The following is a 21052-nucleotide window of genomic DNA, read 5'->3' as shown; positions in this document are numbered from 1 at the left end:
TATTAAGAGAGGTATGGACTCCAGAGAGAGAGATATCATTTTGCCCCTGTTCAAATCATTAGTAAGACCTCACCTGGAATATGCAGTTCAGTTTTGGGCACCAGTTCTCAAAAAGGATATCGGGGAACTGGAGAAAGTGCAGAGAAGGGCAACCAAACTGATAAGAGGCATGAAGGAACTCAGCTATGAGGAAAGATTAGAGGAACTGAATTTATTCACTCTTGAGAGGAGGAGAATAAGGGGGGATATGATCAACATGTTCACATATATTAGGGGTCCATATAGTGAACTTGGTGTTGAGTTGTTCTCTGTACGGTCAACCCAGAGGACAAGGGGGCACTCTTTACGTCTAGAGGAAAAGAGATTTCATCTTCAAGTACGGAAAGGTTTCTTCACAGTTAGAGCTGTGAAAATGTGGAATAGACTCCCGCCAGAGGTGGTTCTGGCCAGCTCAGTAGATTGCTTTAAGAAAGGCCTGGATACTTTCCTGAATGTACATAATATAACTGGGTACTAACATAGGTAAAGTTGATCCAGGGAAAATCCGATTGCCTCTTGGGGGATCAGGAAGGAATTTTTTTCCCCTGCTGTAGCAAATTGGAGCATGCTATGCTGGGGTTTTTTTTTTCGCCTTCCTCTGGATCAATTGTGGGCAGAAAATTGGGTATTTGGATTGTACGATTATTTTTTATTTTATTTATTTGTTTTTAAGGTTGAACTGGATGGACTTGCGTCTTTTTTCAACCTGACTAACTATGTAACTATGTAACTATGTAAATTAGGAAAATAGTATAGAAGTCCGAAGCCCTTATATGCATATTTGCTCTGGGTTAGTGACTCAGTATATTTAAAACCAGAGAGCCAGGATTGCATCCAGGCAACTCGAATTTTCAGAATGAGAGGTCAGCAAAGGCAACCTTCATAGTGTCCTTGTGACCAGTTTCTTGAATGTATTACATGTAATAAATTAGGGCTCAGTACCAGAGACCCTAATAGATAAAATAGACTGTTACCTCTTTAGCATCTACCAAAAACTGACATATATATATATATATATATATATATATATATATATATATTTTGGTGGAATGACACTTCAAAGTCTCAAGTGTATTGACAAAATTATGATTGCGAGGGACATTTAAAAAAGGGCTAGTTCTCTTTTTCTTTTTCTTTTTTTTACCAAACCCTGTATGTTTAAATATGTATTTGACTAAACTAACATGTGCTGTATACTGTATAGGTATATAAATGAAATGTGACTAATACTGCACCATATGATATGTTCCCCTCTTATTCTCTGCAAATAGCTATTTCCCAACATTATTAACAAGCCAAGTGCTGTACATATAATAGGCATTGTTACGTTTCAACCAGCACAATCTACCATTAATAGTTTATTGAAGAAAAAAAATATTGCTGCTTCTCACATACAAAAAAAACGGATATATTAAAGTATATGGCCATGGCTCGCTTTATTTAACTTTTGTCCCCTGTATGTGAGGTCATAAACAATAATGTAAATGGCATGTCAGATTTCAAATGCTGATAACATATTTGGCAAATCACTAAATGTTAATATGCAATACCATTTGCACTATAAAGTCCTCCTTTAAAAAAACACTGTCACCTTTCCTATGCCAGGAAAAGCCCCCATGCATCCCATATACTAACCTTGCCTACATTTCCACTGAACTCCTTTGTCCTCCACAGCCAGTGAGAATATCCAGCACTTCCGGCTGTTAGGAAGGGCATACTAGCAGAAAAAATGGCTGTCCTGGACAGCTTCCTGTGCATAAACTCAGGCTAATTCATATTCCTTTACATGTACATAAAAAATGTGCACATGCTCATGCATGCATACACATGCATATTTGTGTACATGTGTGCACATCTACATTAGTGCCAAGTGGGCTATTTAAACTGAGCCTGTGCTATGTTTCAGTGCTGTTTTGTCTACAGTGTTCTTGTACATACCTGCAACCTGTTTCTCTGCATCTGGCTAATGTTACTGACCCAGCTTGCTTTGACTGCTCCTAAACTCCACCAGCACTTGCCCCAGCTTGCCTCTGACTTTATTTCTGCCTATACCCCTTGATGCTGCTCCACAGATCTGTTACTGACTCAGCCTGTATCCGGACTTCACTCCCGCCTGTATGACCAGGTTCGTCTGACTCTGCCTCTGTCCCCATCGCTGCTGGACTGCCTGCTGCAAGCCTCTGCCTATATTCCACTGGTGTCTGCTCACGTCTGCTTTCAGCCTGTACCTGTCTGCTGTCACCAGTGCCAGCCTGCTCCTGTCTTCTGCTCACTGCTGTCCATCTGGCACTCCTGCTCCGCTATGATCTACTGACGGTCTTCCCCTGCTTGATCCAGAGCATTTGTTCAGCCTTGCTTCTAGAAAAACCCACAGGCACTTGTGCCACTCTGTACTCCTGTGCCTCATGTCTGCTCTACCAGGTGGTAGAGGTGTAAGAGAGGCTTTTTGCATTGTGTCAGGCTCTTCTACCAGGTACATGATACTGGGCATCCCATATACATTCGAACAAAACAGATTTTATTTTATTCTTTTGAATTAATGAGATACTGTTACCTTGCCTATGCAGGGCACAGTGACAAAGTATGCACTTCATAGAACAAACTGGCAAATAGACACTTCCAAGGATGGAGGAGCATGTGACCTGCCGCCACCTGTGTCAGTGCACCATCACATGATGGGTAGAGTGACGTCACTGCTCCCCTGGGTTGCCAAACAAAGCTGATCTCCTTTGGAATGTATGGTATATGAAGGTTTGGAGTTTGCTGGATAGCAATGCCCTACAGTTAACTAATTGGTTTTCATTGTTGTCTGGATATGCTCTTTATACAGAGCTATTTGAAACTCACATTACAGTGGAATAAGTCACTCTTATTTTATAAATTGTAAAATTGGTATCTTATGAATTCCAGGATTCTTGGAGGCAAAACATATTACAGTGAAGTCACATGGAGAAAGAAGACTGGAGACAATAATATACACGATTATGAGAAAATTAATGGCGACAGGGTGTAAGTAAAAAATGTAACCTGGGAATTTTGAGTTATTAATAGCGTGGGAGAAGTTTTTTTTGTGTTTAGATGTTCCTGTTTTAAAGAAGGTTTTGCTGCTTTAACATGCATTTATCTGCATTTATTATCAGATCCTAGACACAGCTACACTGACCACATCTATCTGCAAATAAATTATCAGTTTAAAGGCACCATGGCCACCTGCATTTATTATGCCTTTAGAAATGTCCTCTAAATGCATGTACTGTACATGCAGGTTCGCAAGTGCCAGTGTGAATGAGGCCTAAGAGTGACTTGGTCACTGAAAAATCCTGTTAACAGGTAAAGGATATAGGCCCATACCTTCAACTTGCAGTTACCAGTGCTATGTTTGAAATCATGGGTCACTCTTATCCGACACTTCCTGTTATAGTGGTGAAGGTTGCTTGCTTGCTCTTACCTTACACACTTTAGTATTGGTCTATCACTATGAGGGACTGCCTCATTGGCCAATAGGAATGCCCATTAGGCAGGTGGGCAACTTTAATTTCCATATAGCGTCATGCATGAAAAGCAAGTAGGTTACTGTAGGCACCAGAAACAGTTCTTCTGATGCCGCATACACACGATCGAACCATCCGGCGGACTTAGTCCAGCGGACAACCCAGCGGAGGTCCGCCGGACTTTCTGAATGAGCGGACCTGCCCACACACGACTGGACTTTTCCGGCGGCCTGGTATGGTTCAGGAGGGGGGCGCTAGCTCCTCTCCACCCCCTTTCCTGACCGGCTGGGCTGCATGCTCGGATAAGGGACTGCTATGGACTTTGGGGGGACCCCCACATCTGTTTTTCGGCATAGGGGTTCCCCTTTAAATCCATACCAGGTGACGGGGCTTGCGAGGTATCAATCTCACCGATGGAGGCGGCGCCATAGACTTCCTTCCCTAGTTCCGTCTACCTGGAGCCACATTCAAAATGAACAGACTTTACTCTGTGTGTATGCAAGTCCGTTCATTTTAAAAGTCCGGCGGACTAGCACACAGACGGGAGGATTGTCCGCCAGACTGCCGAGACTGGCGGACAATTTTGAGTCAAAACTTCTTTCTACGTTTGCCAGACTTTTGTTGAACAAAAAGTCAGCTGGAGCCCACACACAGGCAGATTGTCCGGCGGACTCTGATCCGCTGCATAATCCGATCGTGTGTAGGCGGCATTACATTTGTGATGTTGCCCATTCCATATTGAAGAAAGAGGAATTTGAAACTTGTGGATGTTTTTGTATCTCCTCTGTGTACTATGTTCCCAGATAGCTCTAGCTACAAATAATGTTTTAATGCTGGCTGAGCTCCTGTTTGAAAAACGTTCTCTTACTTCCTATGTGGTCATCAAGACAGAAAATTAGCAAAATCTCTTTAATGGAGACACTCATGATTAATTATCATATTATAAAGTGGGAAGGGGGGTTAGGGCCTCTGGTAAATTTTTACCTGTTCCCTATTAGGAAGATTCTCCCCACTTCCTGAGTGGTTCATGCAACAGGAAGAAGGAGAATTCTTTCTAACACAATTCTTTCCAACACTTTGCAACACACATAGACAGCAATAAAAAACCTGAAAGAGGTTGTATCCCTTCTCCATTCTAGTCAAAAAAGTTTTGGTTGAAGTTGGGCTTTAATGATCTCAATCATGGAACTTGAGTTTCATTGTGTTTTCATGTTTATTTGCAGAGAAAATGAAATGGAAACATTTAATGCATCAGCCTTCATTCCTGGAAGAGACAAAGCAATTTTTCTGCTTATGTATGAGGAACTTCTTCAAAGACGCCTTGGAATGTATGAGCATGTAATCAGTGTCCGCCCACAGCAGTTAGTAGGCCGCCTATTGGTGGAGGTCAATATTTTCGAGACATCTGGAATCACTGCCCTAGAGGTTTTGCCACTCCAAAACAATAAGCAGAAAAGTAAAAGTGGTGAGTAATGGATTACATACAAGGATGTAATTAACCTGTCATGTCCCAAAGGTACAAGGATCTAGGATCATTTTTAATGCAGGAAGACATCATCACATGAATGACATCAGAATCTTCCTATCGGGGGATAAAATAAAGAGTTGCAGCATTATCAGTAAACTACATATTGTAGGGTGTGGTGCTAAACACAATATGCCTACAATCGCCAGATGTAAATATGGAATGTATAGAGATTTTGTGCATCACTTTTCTAGAAAGGAGTGAAAAAATTAAATTTTTAATACAATTTTATTTTAATTATTCAAGTATACAAAATATTTCATGTTAATTTTTGCACTTCCTTTTGAAGGTTGAACTTTCATGTTCATGTTTTCAGGCTGTACCTTTGCTTCACTGAATTAAAGTTTGGGTTTTGCAGGACTCATTAGCTTGAGCTGAAATTTATACATACTAGTGAATGAATTTGAATCATCCCTTATCGAAAAGCTTAATCTGAAGACAAGCTGAATCTCAAAGCTAACCCATAGTGCGTGACTATTTCTTTGTCATACCATTTGTAAAACAAAAATTGTATATAGAGTCCAATGAAACAAAACATGTATTCATTTAAAAATTAGATTTTTTTTTTTTTTATTGAATAAAATTGACCCATTATTGTGTCCTGTCAAATGACAGCAAATAAACAGTGGGTTTCCCTTTTTTTTTATAATTGTAATTTTTATTAATTTTCAAAGCAAAAACAATACACTTGTGCATTGAAAGATTCAGTAAAAGAGAAAGATATAGATCATGGTGAAAAACATTAGTTACAACAGACAGAGAAAAATGTCCACAAACGCAGGCACAAAGGTGAACTGCGTATCCATATCTCGTACTGTAAATAACAAACAGTTAATGTAAATCAAACAAACTATTCCGATCAACAAGAGGCCGGAGGCCAAAAGAAAAAGGCAAAACAACCGAACATTCACATGGTCAGCATAGTAAATCCCCGGGAGGGGGGGGGGACAAGTTACCCGGAGGACTGGGTAGAGAAAGGGGGGGAAGGTAGCCATCAACAAAGTGCCCCAGTCGGTAGCTGCAGTCAGATGGATGTACCGGCAGGGGGGGCCCCATAAGCCGATCGATCCCAGGGTTCCCACATTTTATCGAACTGGGGAACCAAATCATGTACTGAGGCTGTCAGATACTCCATTCTCCTAATTTCAGACACCAGTTGGAGTAATCTAGGCCAGGGGGGAGTTGCACTGGACAGCCAACGTGGGTTTCCCTTTAATAAAGCATGCCTCATTAATAAATGAGTGTGTGGGCTGTTGATGACTAACAATTCAGGAAATAACATCTATCCATGAGCTTGTCAGAAATATGTTTATTCTGGAAAGTCACACAATAGATCATTTCCTCCATTAACACCTGATATTAAAGAACTTCCTGACTTTCAAAATATAAAAAAACACCTATATTTGGAATTATCCCTAAAATGATCATGTTTCTATGGGAATGGAGATATGACAGAGAGTTTGTTAGCTACTATCATATTATTGTAGACATACAGAATTTGTATATACAGTATATTACCCAAAATATAATGCATTACACCCCATGCTACACATACGCATTGTTCATTTAGAGTGGAATTAAATGCACTTATCATTTTATAGCCAAGGAAGCTGCCATCTTAGCCTCTGCTTGATCTGCAGTCGCCATGGTGCTACACATGTGATCAAGTTTGACAGTTCGGTTTACAGCACAAGCAACTGTGATAGAAGGCATGCCATGAAAGAAAACTATCTGTTTTGGGAAACGGTTAAAGAAGAAGTAAACCCTCATAGGTTTTAATTCCTCTTTAATCCCTTGCAAAGTAAAAGCATACTGGGCTAGTATGCATCACATACTAGCCCATTATGTGGCACTTACCTGCAAACAAAGCCTGCCATGTCTGCAGCGTCCCTGCTGGTGGAGGCATCCATCTTCGTCCCTTTTTCTTCCGGGGCCACTGCCTCTGCCTCTGTGACTGGCCGGTCATGCATGCGAGAGCCGCCAGTCATGGCACACACTGGGGGAGAAATGGCACGGAGGGCTGTTTCTTCACTGAGCATGCGCGATGAGCTCAACGATGCACTACAAGGTAAATATCTCCTAAACAGCGCACGTTAGGAGATATTTTCAGTACATATAGGTAAGCCTTATTATAGGCTTACCTATATGTAAAAATGTCTCAGGGGGATTTACAACCACTTTAAATTGATGGGTTTAGTTCTGCTTTAACTTGGTAGCATTCTTTAAGAAACCAGTTTAATTTAAGTGCTTAAATATATCCTCAATCAATATCTAAACCCAAAAGCAGAAATGTAATATATTGCAACATATCTGTCTTTAAATGTAGTGTGTGGGAATTCAATTTCAAATGCAGAGTTTTCAAGGACTTATGCAGGTCATAGACGGTGCAGATTTCTTTGTAGGAAAAAAAATTTGCACAATTTCCCCATCAACACAGACAGTGCTGACAGCCAGGGGACTCCCCCCAGTAAGTCCAGCAGGCTGGTTGTACCCAAGTTAATCGATCAATGAGCTTGGTATATTCAGCCTGCCCACATACACTTTGAATCTTAGAGATTCAAACCGTCTATGGCACGCCTAAGTTTGCTGTAAATTGTGCATTCAAGGGCTCCTGCCCACCTTTATTCATCAATTAAAATTTGCTTACACAAACTCTTCTGTGACCTAGAATCAGCCAACAGCGGGCTAAAGTCCACTTTCGGATGACATTACAGCACCGTTCCAAAATCTAGAGAGATCCCAACAATAATGTCGAGATCCACCCATATGAATTACATGCCTCTGAGAGCCTGAGCCAGCCGCTCCCACCCTCTCCTGTCTGGCAGTCCAGTGGGTGCTGGAGGGGCAGAGCAGAAAGATTGACATTCACCACTCCCTGCTCAGAACAGACCCAAGAACTGAGAGATCAGTGGTCATGCCCAGTAGGGGACAGCTACAGGATTGGACCAATGGTGCAGCAGGTAGGGAAGTATGTTAGTAGGTCTTACTCTCCTGGAGTTTCTTAAACTGTAGAAAATCCTTCCCTAAACAAATATCCTGTATGAGTGCAGGCTCCCACGACACATGTTGCTGTACCACCCAAAGTTTCTATTTCTACTTTTACTAAGGAGCAGCCATCTAGCTTATTACAATTGTCAGCACCTTCTCTTATCTCACATTGGTATTTAGGACTAAAAGCACCTTTTTTTCTTGTATGATAACCGGATCACTGAAAGATGCAAAACTTTTCCTTTTTACCCATTGTCTGTAAAGACAACCATTTGCTCTTCTGACTTCCAGCAGGCCAGCGTCTGAAAAGGGAATAGACACCGATTATTGGCTAACTCTAATGGCAACCTCACAGGATTAATTAACCTATTATCTGCCACTCTGCAAGCAAATGCCCTAACTTTCAACATGACGGCCTCATTTACACTTGAGCTCCAAAATGCCTGTTTTACAGGTGTTTGACATTTTTTCCTACCTTTAAACACCCTTCTATGTTCGCCCATGTGTCTATGCGCACATACGTGCTTACAGGAGTTTTCAGGCAGGAGCATTTAAAGGCACAAAATAAACATCACTTGTGCCTTTAAGAGAGGAGAATTTTGGCTAAAGAAACAACAAAATGTGCCTAAGCATGTGTTAACATGTAGTATTTAGCACTTGAGCATTTATTCATTTCAATGGCCAGAATAAATTAATATTCTGGCCAATTAAATGAATGAACTCCCAAGTGCTTGACAAGACCAAACACTGTTTGATGCCTTTCTCTACTCTACAAGCCAAATGTGGTCTCCCCAGCAGATGTATTTCTATTACTTGCAATTAAGGCAAACAGTGTCAGATCAACATTTTCCTTCCAATTTTTGTCTTTCCCCTACCCTACCATTGTTTTCTATGATGCAACAGGTTACTTCCACTAAGGGTTTTATTTTTGTTATATACAGTTGCTTGGGACATAGCTGGACAAATACCCCTGTAGTGCTTTCTAATTGAATTTATCTCTGGATCCCTTATCTTGTATCCTTGGCATCTTGGATCTGGTGATTTCTTTTTTTTTTTTTTATTTATTCTTTATTTTCCAAATTTTTCAAGCTTTACAAATATAAACTATTCAGCATAGTAATCAAAACATCAACATTTCTTTACAAATACTCATCCTTATACCACACCCGCCCCCCTCCCCCCCTCACTCGGTCCTTACCCAGAGAGTTTTCCTAACATTCAAGCAAGTTCAAATAGCTTTCAGATTTTCGAAATTGTATCCAGGGTCGCCATTTATTCTGATATCTCTCTTCCAAATTGTCCAATTTAAACATTGTCTCCTCAATCTTTCGTATACTTTCTAATCTTTCTACCCACTCTTTCATGAATGGAGGGTCGGGATTCCTCCACCTTCTCGGTATCAGAGCCTTGGCAGAGTTCAATAAACCAGGGACCAGAGACTGCGCATACTCTCTCTCTCCTTTTTCCGGGTCGTGGAATAAACATACCCAGGGGTCTCTCCTAATCCCTTCTCCTGTTATTTCCAAAATCGCTTTTATAATTTTCTCCCAGAAAAGCTGGATCTTGGGACATTCCCACCATAGATGAGCAAAAGTACCCACCACTGGACAGCCTCTCCAACACGTTGAGGGGGTCTCACTCCTAATTTTATTTCCTTGCTGTGGGGTTATATACCACCTTGTTAAAAGTTTATATGACATCTCTCTAGTTTGTGAATCTTTAGCTACCGAGTAGGTCCGTCTAATAATCCTATTTCTATGGAGGTCGTTATCTAAAGATCCAATTTCCCTTTCCCACTTCTCCAGATATGGGGGGTACTTTTGCTCACCTACATCTGTTAGGATCTCATATATTTTTGAGATCCTTTTTACCAGGCAATGGCAGTTCTCTACCAACTTCTCTAGTGGTCTTAGGTGCTCCTTACCCCGTAGTGGTTGTGTTAAAGACTGAGTAAAATAGTGCAGCTGTGAATATCTCCATTTGTCTAGTGGCTTGTGTCCCCACTTCCCTATAATTTCCTCATATGTGCACAACCTATTCCCTTCCATAACATCCTGTAGCTTAATATTGTCTTTTTTAGCCCAGCTACTATAATATATGTGTTCCTCTTGACCTGGTAAAAAAAATTTAGTGTCCAGTAGTGGGATTAGTGGTGAGTTGTGTTCCCAGTTATGTCTCTTATTTATTGTGTCCCAAATTCAAAATAAACCTCTTGTCAGTAAATTTGTGCTATTCCCTAGTTCTCTATATTTTGCAGGTATCCATATTATCCCCCCTAATTCCCTTCTACTCAACTTTATTTCTAGTTCCACCCAGTCCTTCCCCTTTTTATTGTGTATCCAATCTGTGATTCGAGAAATTGCTATAGCCTCATAGTATCTTTTAAAATCGGGCATTGCTAACCCTCCTCTACCTTTGCTTCTTGTCAGGATATTAAGAGCCACCCTCGCAGCTTTTTTTTTCCATATGAATCTTTTAATCATAGTTCTTAATTTATTTAAATAGCCCTGTGGTAACAGTATGGGGACCATTTGGCATGTGTATATAAACATTGGTAGAATAAACATTTTAACTACGTTTATTCTCCCTATCCATGATAGCGCTTTATATTGGATCTTATCCAGTTGCTGTTTAATTTTATTTAATAAGGGGATATAATTGACCTCGAACAGATCGCCCAACGCTGCCGTCAACCTTATTCCCAAATAGACTAGCTCCCTCCTACACCACCTAAAAGGGAATTTAGCTTGGAGAATTCTCTGTTCTTCTGCTGGTATATTTAAGTTTAAGATTTCAGATTTGGTTGCATTAACCTTAAAATTTGAGACTTCCCCAAATTTTAACAGTTCTTCCGTAATCGCCGGTATGGAGGTTTCAGGGCTAGAGATATAAAGCAGGAGGTCATCTGCAAAAGCAGCGGCCTTGTATTCCCTGCCTTCAACTCGTATTCCATGGATATTTTGATTCTTCCTAATTGCCGACATGAGGGGTTCTAATGACAATATGAATAATAGTGGGGAAAGCGGGCAGCCCTGTCTTGTCCCGTTGCACAATTCCAGGGGGCAGGACAGGGCCCCGTTTATTCTAATTTTCGCTTTAGGTTGAGTGTACAACGCTTCTATCCAGCCTCTCATCCTCTCCCCTATTCCATATCGTTCCAATACTTCAAATAGGAACCCCCAGCTAACCCTGTCAAATGCCTTTTCAGCATCTATAGACATGAGTATCGTGGGGGTGCCCTGCCTTATGGTTTCCTGGCTTAACATAATGGTCTTTAATACGTTGTCTCGCCCTTCTCTCCCTTGAATAAATCCAACCTGGTCCTGCTGTATCCATTCTGGCACATGAGGTCTTAATCGTTCAGATATGATTTTTGCAAAAAGTTTAATATCTGAATTCAGCAAGGAAATTGGTCTATAACTTTCCACCGCAAGCGGATCCTTTGCCTCTTTCAGTATCAGGACCACATGTGCCAGTAATGTCTCATCTCGAAATTTTCCATCTCTCCCCACTGCATTAAAATAGTCGCATAATTTTGGGACCAGCTGTTTTTGAAATTGCTTATAATATAAGATCGGGAAGCCGTCTGGTCCCGGGCAACCCCCCTTGGTTGTATTTTTAATCGCCCACTCAATTTCCGCCTTTGATATTGGGGCTTCTAATGCTTCCATTTCTATGTGTTTAGCCCTGGGGATGTCTACCCCTTTCAAGTAATCTTTTATGTTTTCCCTTCCAGTATTCCCTATATTGTCTTGTTGTTGAATATTATAGAGGGCCCTATAGTATGTATAGAACGTGTTCACTATGTCCTCAGGCATATTTTGTATATCCCCACTATCATTTCTCACTTTTGGGATAAAGGTTTTACTTTTTTTTTCCTTGACCCTCCTGGCCAGCCATTTGCCTGATTTATTTCCCCATTGATATTTCTCTGTTCCCAGGATGTGGTAAGCGGCCTCCCTGTCCTGCTCTAGGCAATCTTCTAGTTCTCTTTTTTTTATTACTAAGTCCTGAGTATCTTGGAGTCCCCTTGGTCTACTACTCAATTCCAGTCTCTGGATTTCTTCGTACAGTAGGGTTTTCCTCCTCTCTCTCTCCCGCTTTTTCCCCGCTCCAATCCCTATTAATATTCCTCTTATAACTGCTTTGTGCGTTTCCCATAATATAGGGCTGGAGATTCCTGGTGTGTCATTTAATCTAAAAAATTGTTCCAATTCTCGCTCAATCTTACTTACAGAGTCCTTGTCCTGTAACAGTGATTCATTCAATCTCCAGTTCATCCTCGGTCCCTGGTCCTCCCCTACCTCCAACTGAATCTTAACTGGCGCATGATCAGACACTGTTCTTATTTTTATTTCCGCTTTCTTAAGGGCCGTCAAAAATGAGTGTTCCAAAAAAATATAATCTATGCGAGAGTAGGAACCGTGGACCGAGGAGAAGCATGTATAATCCCTGCCCTTTGGGTGCAATACTCTCCAGGTATCCTGTAGCTGGAATGCAGCTAGGGCCCTTAAAAACATTCTCTGCTTGTATTCAGATGTCCTAGATCCCCCTGCTGTGGTGTCTATTTTAGGGTTCATACTCCAGTTGAAATCCCCAGCCAGGATTAATTTCCCCTCTTTAAAATCTTCTATTTTGTTCAATACTTTTTTCAAGAATGTACCAGCATTTTCATTTGGGGCATAAATATTGACAATTGTACATTTAAGATTAAACAGCATTCCTTTTAAACACAAGTATCGTCCCTCCGGGTCCACTAGTCGGTCCTCTAGGTTAAACCTTGTTGTTTTACTAAAGCCTATAGCAACCCCTCTCGAATATGAGGATGGGGAATCCCCATAAATCCATACCGGAAAATTAACCGAATTCAGTCTAATCCTTGAGGTGCATGTTATATGCGTCTCTTGGAGGCAAACAATGTTTGCTTCCATATGGTATAACTCGTCATTTACCCTATATCTTTTCCTTTTTGTGTTTAAGCCCCTTACATTATATGTGATAACGTTGACTATCACCATATCTCTTTTTCAATGACCCTTCTCCCCACCGTTTTGGGGCGTCTAGTGAACCCGGTAGAAACTACCCTTGCTAACCCTGTGGGAGGACCGAGTGAGAGCCCAAAGAAAAAAAAGAGAAAAGAAAAAACCCCTCCCTCCCCCCCTCCCCCCTCCCCCCCTTGTCCTATAACAGAACGTCTCGTAAGACTGGGTAGGACCCCCCCTTTCCTGTTAAGCCTATGGGTCTGGCAGGCCATTATTTGTGGTCTCCTCTCCCCCATAGTATCCTTGGGGTTCACCCCTTGTGTCCATCCAAACCTCCCTCAAACCTCCCTCCAGTCCCCTCCCCCCCCCCCCTCCCGAAACATCCTTCTAATCATCTTAGCTTCAAATAATTGGATTCTTTCGTCTCCAGGGGCTCGGGCCTTTCTGCCTCATACTCCTTTGAGTCCTGCTGCCCCCATCCCCCAGCTCCTCTTCACTATCCCATTCTATCTGTGGGGCGGGTTGAATTCCCAACCGCTCACAAAATTCTTGAAGATCTTCCGGGAAACGTAGAACAGCAGATCGTCCCTCTTTCTTCCCTATGAGACATGCCGGAAATCCCCATTGGTATGGGATATCGGCTGCTCTCAAGAGTTCCGTTAGCGGTTTCAATCGTCTCCTTCTGCCCAACGTTTCTCCTGATAGATCGGAGTAGATCTGCAGTTCCACATCCCCGTAGCTCGCCCCTGGCTGTGTTCTAACTTTTCTCATTACCTGCATCCTCTCTGTTACATGGTGGAATCTCACTATGACGTCTCTTGGAGCTTCTGATCTGACTCCGAAAGATCGTGTCATCCTATGTATTTTATCTAGCTTCAGTGGAGTTGAAACTTCCCTATCTAATAAGGGGTTAAAAATATGTTGGGCTATCTCTGTAAGGGCAGATGCGCTATATGACTCAGGGAGGCCTTTTATTCGTAAGTTCTTCTTTCTGCTTCTATTTTCCTGGTCTTCTAATTTATATCTAATTATTCTGTTTCCCCTACGGAGAGCTGTTACTTGCTCCAGTATTTCATCTATTCTGTGCTCGTAGGACTCTACTCTATTTTCCAACTCCTCCACTCTCCCCAAGACCAGGCCAATATCTCCCCTTATAGCTGCTATATCTGCCCTTAGAGAGGCCTCCATTCTCGTGAACATTTCCGAAAGCATCTCCCTAATTTGTGGGGGCTGGGGGGTTTCCCCTTGTGTATCCGAACCCACCCCTCCTGCCTCCAGAGGTACTAACCCCTCCTTTCCTTGGAGTTCCTTCTGGCTTAAATCACTGTTTTGTAAGTTTGCACTATTTTTTTTTTTTGCCTCGGTTGACTTGGTAGCTAAATTTTTTGCCCCCCTACTCTCCTCCCCCTTCTGTCTACTTGGACCTAAGCGGGGTGGTTTCTCTATCCTAGGGCTATCAACCTCATCCTCTACCCTTATACTGGTGTTCGCAGCCATATACCTTTGAATTCCAACTGGGCTTACAGCAGGGGTCAATGGCTTATTTGTTTTACCTGCTTTCCCTCTCATCCTCGCCAGATAAATCTCCCTTCCTCCTACTCAGAAATCGCTGTAGATCTTTATAATACCCCCGTCATAAGACCGTCTACCCCTAAAACAGCAATCACAATGTTATTGCGGTTAATTTAAAGGGACCAATTACATTACATTAACTCCAATATCTCGAAAAAAAAAAAAAAAAAAGAAAAAAAAAAGGGAGGGGGGGGGGGGGAGGTAGATAAGGGGAAGAGAGAAATGTATTATTCGCTAACAAATAAGTCCTCTTGTCTTGATTCCTCAGGCGTTATTCGCTTCCAAATAACCATACAACAGATAATTCATATCATATTAATTAAGAGAGTGCAAGTAGTAAGAAAATGTTATTTGCTGCCCTGCAGCCACCCTTCTATGTTAGTCAGCTGATAATTAATAACATCTGTAAGGTATAGCTAATATGAGCACTCTTTAGGCCATTAAAGGTGTTCCCCAGCAGTCTCCTGATATCAGTAAAGTTCAGGTCTAACAGTCAAGCAGTCACAGCCAATAGCCCGGGCCCTTACAGCAATATATATGTTCCTCCTGCGTCTACTATTTAGACATGGCCGATTTCCTCCTGCAGCTGTTATTAGCTATATACATGTAGATGAAAATGAAACTGACCCTTATAGTCAGGAGGACGGGGAGCAGATGGTGGACCCTTCAGATAACAGTTCCTTTTCCTTTTCCTTTATTCCCTTTTATTCTCCTCTGATAACATAGAGTTCATCATTAATTCTAGCAGTGTTTTCAGAAAGGGATATTATCCTTAAAGGAACTTCCTACAATCAAATTTGATCCTTTATAGAAGAGGAAGAGGTGGGTTGGGATCCAGCTTACTTACAGGGGATATATCCCCTTATCCAGCATACTGTCCGTGCCCCCATCCGATCTGCCAAGAACATCCCCTGCACCCCATTAAACAGCTTGTCTTACCGCTTGCGTAGCTCACTGGGACAGCCAGCCTCTCACTGTGGACCGGTGAGCTCAGGCAGGGATCTTTGCTTTCTGAGAGGGGGATGCAGCCCGGGTCTCGACCTGGCGTGTAGCAGCGTTCCGCGGTGATCTGCCGCTGTTTTCCGAGGCGGATGCTGAGACTGGGATAAAAAAGCCCGCTGTCCTACGTTGCAGCTGCGTTGGTCGGAGGGGGTCAGCCCGGATCGTTGCAGGTAAGTGCAGCGGCGCAGAGCCACGGCGAGCCGCTCTAGATGGCCCGCAGCCCAGCCGCGGATGTACGGAGGAGCATGGAGGAGGAGGGAGACAGAGCGAGGCCCTCGGGAGGTCCGGACGGACGCCTGTCTCCTACGTCATAGCTCCGCCCCCGTGATGAGAGTATCGTTAGTTTTCGGATCTGGTGATTTCTAACACTTTCAATAAAGAAGCTGTCTCCAGGTCCTTATTTCAGATTCACAAAGTGCTTTTGATATTTTGGAAAAGTTCCTTGCCCCCATCCCCACAGGATTGGATTACCAATATGAGTACCATCCTTTGTTATGAAAAAAATATTATATACCAACCTAGGGTCTGTCCCACCAAACTTGACAGGGTATGGAATGGAAGGCCATCGATACCGAGGGTTAGCACCCATGTAACTGGTTTTACATCGGTTACTAGTTTGAGGTTGAGTTCTCAGGCTTATTGCCTTGTCTCCATGTTACCCTAGGTTCGGATTTACCTCTGTATACTATGTTTAGTTGTGATAACAGAGCTGAGTTTCTATATTTATGTCTGTAGATGTTCTGTAATTTTAATTTCTACTGATTTCCTTGTCCGCTTGTGCATTCAAGTGCCAGATATTTTGCTGTATACTGTGACACAGATGGGGCTCTTTTCTGTGCTGGTTAAAACACTGCTAAACACATTTGCAAAAATGCAGCTTTGACATCTTTTTGAAGCTGGGATTCTCCTGTCAGGAGAGAAGTATTTAAAAGAGATCCAGTGTGCATGGGTCCTTAACCTAGCAATCTAGGTCTCTACCCAGACCTCCATATCAGAAGTTTTTATTTCTCCCTGAGAGCTTTATCAGGATTACCAGAAAAACCTGTGCTTGGATCAGTGGGAGTGCCTACTTACTTGTGCAGTCTGGCATTTTACTAATACTGAGACTTTAAACCTCTCTGAGGTTATGGACAGGATTTCTGCTCCTTTCTCATTTTTATTTCGCCCTTCCATCTTGAGATGGTTGTCTACTGCCGCAGCAAGCCTGGTCTTGCTATGAACTGGTTAGCAGATCCTTGGACTTTAATGTCAGGAAAGCTTGTTTAGGGGTGTACTCACTTTTGTTGCCAGCGGTTTAGACATTAATAGCTGTGTGTTGAGTTATTTTGAGGGGACAGAAAATTGACACTGTTATACAAGCTGTACACTCACTACTTTACATTGTAGCAAAGTGTAATTTCTTCAGTTGTCACATGAAAAAATATAATAAAATATTTACAAAAATCACACCACTTTGCAGATTGAGGACCGATTTTAAATGATAAAAGGAAGTTTTTTTAAGCTGAAGTTTGCATTCATGGTTCCCTCAGTGAACTGTAGCTCCCCAGTGTTGGCAGAATTCATGCAACCCCAGACGTTTGCACTCCCACCACCATGCTTGACTGTAGGCAAGACACACTTGTCTTTGTACTCCTCACCTGGTTGCCACCACACACGATTGACACCATCTGAACCAAATAAGTTTATCTTGGTCTCATAAGACCACACGACATGGTTCCATTAATCCATGTCCTTAGTCTGCCTGTCTTCAGCAAACTGTTTGCGGGCTTTCTTGTGCATCATCTTTAAAAGAGGCCTCCTTCTGGGACGATAGCCATGCAGACCAATTTGATGCAGTGAGCGGCGCATGGTCTGAGCACTGACAAGCTGACCCTCACCCCCACCCCTTCAACCTCTGCAGCAATGCTGGCAACACTCATACGTCTATTTCCCAAAGACAACCTCTGAATATGACGCTGAGCACATGCACTCAACATCTTTGGTCGACCATGGTGAGGCCTTTTTTGAGTGGAACCTGTCCGCGCTTTATGGTCTTGGCCACCATGGTTCAGCTCGGTTTCGGGGTCTTGGCAATCTTCTTTCAGCCTATGCCATCTTTATGTAGAGCAACAATTCTTTTTTTCAGATCCTCAAAGAGTTCTTTGCCATGAGGTGCCATGTTGAACTTCCAGTGACCAGTGTTAGAAAGTGAGAGCGATAGCACCAAATTTAACACACATGCTCCCCATTCACACCTGAGACCTTATAAAACTAACGAGCCACATGGAAACGGGGAGGTAAAAAAGATAATTGGGCCCAATTTGGACATTTTTCCCATAGGGGTGTACTCACTTTTGTTGCTAGCAGTTTTGACATTAATGGATGTGTGTAGAGTTATTTTGAGGGGACAGCAAATTTATACTGTTATACAAGCTGTACACTTACTACTTTGTAGCAAAGTGTAATTTCTTCAGTGTTGTACAATATTTACAAAAATGTGAGGGGTATACTCACTTTTGTGAGATACTGTATATAGACTCCCTTAAGAACTAGTTCGGGCCACCTCAGTAGATTGCTTTACAAAAGAGCTGGATGCATTCCTAAATGCACAATATATACCTAGATACTAACATTTATTGGTAACACAAGAGATAGTTAATCCAAGGATTATCTGATTGCCCTCTATTTTAACTATTTGAACTATTTTACTCCACTGGAACAATATGGATCAAGCTTTATTGAGGGTTTTTTGCCTTCCTCTGAATCAATTGTGGGTATAGTATTTTGTATATGGAGGTTTTTTATTTCTACTGGTTGAACTAGATGGACTTTCTGTCTTTTTTCAACCTGACTAACGATTTAACCATGTAAACTGACCCTAGATGATGTTGGAGCACAGATGATTTCAGTCTTTTATGAAAAAAATATGGAGGCAATGTCAGGTGAAGTAGCTTTTTCTAGTTTAGAGGTAAAACTATCTGTTTTTATATATATATATATATATATATATATATATATATATATATATATATATATATATATATATATATATATATATACAGTGGTGTGAAAAAGTGTTTGCCTCCTTCCTCATTTCCTGTTCCTTTGCATGTTTGTCACACTTAAGTGTTTCGGAACATCAAACCAATTTAAACAATAGTCAAGGACAACACAAGTAAACACAAAATGCAATTTGTAAATGAAGGTGTTTATTATTAAAGGTGAAAGAAAATCCAAACCATCATGGCCCTGTGTGAAAAAGTGATTGCCCCCTAAACCTAATAACTGGTTGGGCCACCCTTAGCAGCAACAACTGCAACCAAGCGTTTGCGATAACGTGCAATGAGGCTTTTACAGCGTCCTGGAGGAATTTTGGCCCACTCATCTTTGCAGAATTGTCCTAATTCAGTTACATTAGAGGGTTTTCGAGCATGAACGGCCTTTTTAAGGTCATACCACAACATCTCAATAGGATTCAGGTCAGGACTTTGGCTAGGCCACTCCAAAGTCTTCATTTAGTTTTTCTTCAACCATTCGGTGGTGGACTTGCTGGTGTGTTTAGGATCATTGTCCTGCTGCAGAACCCAAGTTCGTTTCAGCTTGAGTACACGAACAGATGGTCGGACATTCTCCTTCAGGATCTCTTGGTAGACAGCAGAATTTATAGTTCCTTTTATCACGGCAAGTCTTCCAGGTCCTGAAGCAGCAAAACAGCCCCAGACCATCACACTACCACCACCATATTTTACGGTTGGTATAATGTTCTTTTTATGAAATGCAGTGTTCCTTCTACGCCAGATATACTTGGACACACACCTTCCAAAGAGTTCCACTTTTGTCTCATCGGTCCAAAGAATGTTGTCCCAAAAGTCTTGGGGATCATCAAGATGTGTTGTGGAGAAATTGAGACGAGCTTTGATGTTCTTTTTGCTCAGCAGTGGTTTTCTCCTTGGAACTCTGCCATGCAGGCCATTTTTGCCCAGTCTTTTCCTGATGGTGGAGGCATGAACGCTGACCTTAACTGAGGCAAGTGAGGCCTGCAGTTCCTCGGACGTTGTTGTGGGGTCTTTTGTGACCTCTTGGATGAGTCGTCGCTGCGCTCTTGGGGTAATTTTGGGCGGCCGGCCACTCCTGGGAAGGTTCACCACTGTTCCATGTCTTCGCCATTTGTGGATAATGGCTCTCACTGTGGTTCACTGGATTCCCAAAGCTTTGGAAATTGCTTTATAACCCTTTCCAGACTGATAGATCTCAATTACTTTCTTTCTCAATTGTTCCTGAATTTCTTTGGGTCTCGGCATGATGTGTAGCTTTTAAGGATCTTCTGGTGGACCTTACTGTGTCAAGCAGCTCCTATTTAAGTGATGCCTTGATTGTGAACAGGTGTGGCAATAATCAGGCCTGGGTGTGGCTAGATAAATTGAACTCAGGTGTGGACAACCACAGTTATAGTATGTTTTAACAAGGGGGGCAGTCACTTTTTCACACAGGGCCATGATGGTTTGGATTTTTTTTCACCCTTAATAATAAACACCTTCATTTACAAATTGCATTTTGTGTTTACTTGTGTTGTCCTTGACTATTGTTTAAATTGGTTTGATGTTCCGAAACACTTAAGTGTGACAAACATGCAAAGGAACAGGAAATGAGGAAGGGGGCAAACACTTTTTCACACCACTGTATATTCATTCATTCTATAATATATGTACACTATGCTAATACATTATACTATATCTTATGTTTTATATATTTGGCAATATATGTAAAATATACAATATCACATGGGTTATATATTCTATAATATATGTACAATATACAATACATTATTCCTTAACATATACATTATATATATTCCATTTAGGTAGTCTCACATACCACATAGTAAGTTTGTTAAGATGACAAATCTAACTTAAGAGATCTTTCACACGGGCTTTCTTATCAGGTCCACTTATCAGATTTTCACAGTTAAATAATTAATCTGATTGAAAAAGGGCCATCTAGTTCAATCAATAAAAAGGTAAAACAAGCAAAAAAAAATCCTAAAAACAAAATCATACAATACTATATACTGTACACAAACTTATACCCACAGTTGATTCAGAGGAAGGAAAAAAAAACAGTAAAGTAGGATTAAATTTGCTCCAGCAGGGGTAAAAAAAAAACTTTCTGATCCCCAAGAGGCTATAGGATATTCCCTGGATCAACTTTACCTATAAATGTTAGTATCCAGTTATATTATGTACATTTAGAAAAGAATCCAGGCCTTTTTTTTTAGTAATCTACCGAGCTAGCCAGAATCCACCCTTTCAGGCAGATCTGATCAGAAGCTCAATGCAACTCTATGGGCAGGTGAATGTAAATGGTCTTGTGTCCATTTAAAACTGCCTACCTTCAAGTCTGTCCAGGTCCAGAAAAAAAATGGAAAGGAACTGCATCCTTCTGATGTAGCCTAATGTACAGTAAACAGATACAAG

General features: G+C 41.6%; 1 protein-coding gene across 1 annotated transcript in view; it reads left to right on the top strand.

The window, feature by feature from the left end:
* ITIH5 (inter-alpha-trypsin inhibitor heavy chain 5) overlaps positions 1-21052 on the top strand; it is a 119334-nt gene that overhangs the window by 29205 nt on the left and 69077 nt on the right. The window contains exons 4-5 of the mRNA XM_077470637.1: positions 2950-3048; positions 4754-4995. Of these exons, the coding sequence (XP_077326763.1) occupies positions 2950-3048; positions 4754-4995 (341 nt within the window). The remainder of the gene's footprint in view (positions 1-2949; positions 3049-4753; positions 4996-21052) is intronic.

Source organism: Lithobates pipiens, unplaced genomic scaffold, assembly GCF_037356315.1.
Source record: "Lithobates pipiens isolate NorthernLeopardFrog02 unplaced genomic scaffold, aLitPip1_a1.2 Scaffold_8, whole genome shotgun sequence".
Classification (NCBI taxonomy): Eukaryota; Metazoa; Chordata; class Amphibia; order Anura; family Ranidae; genus Lithobates; species Lithobates pipiens.
This window is presented reverse-complemented; position numbering and strand designations above follow the sequence as displayed.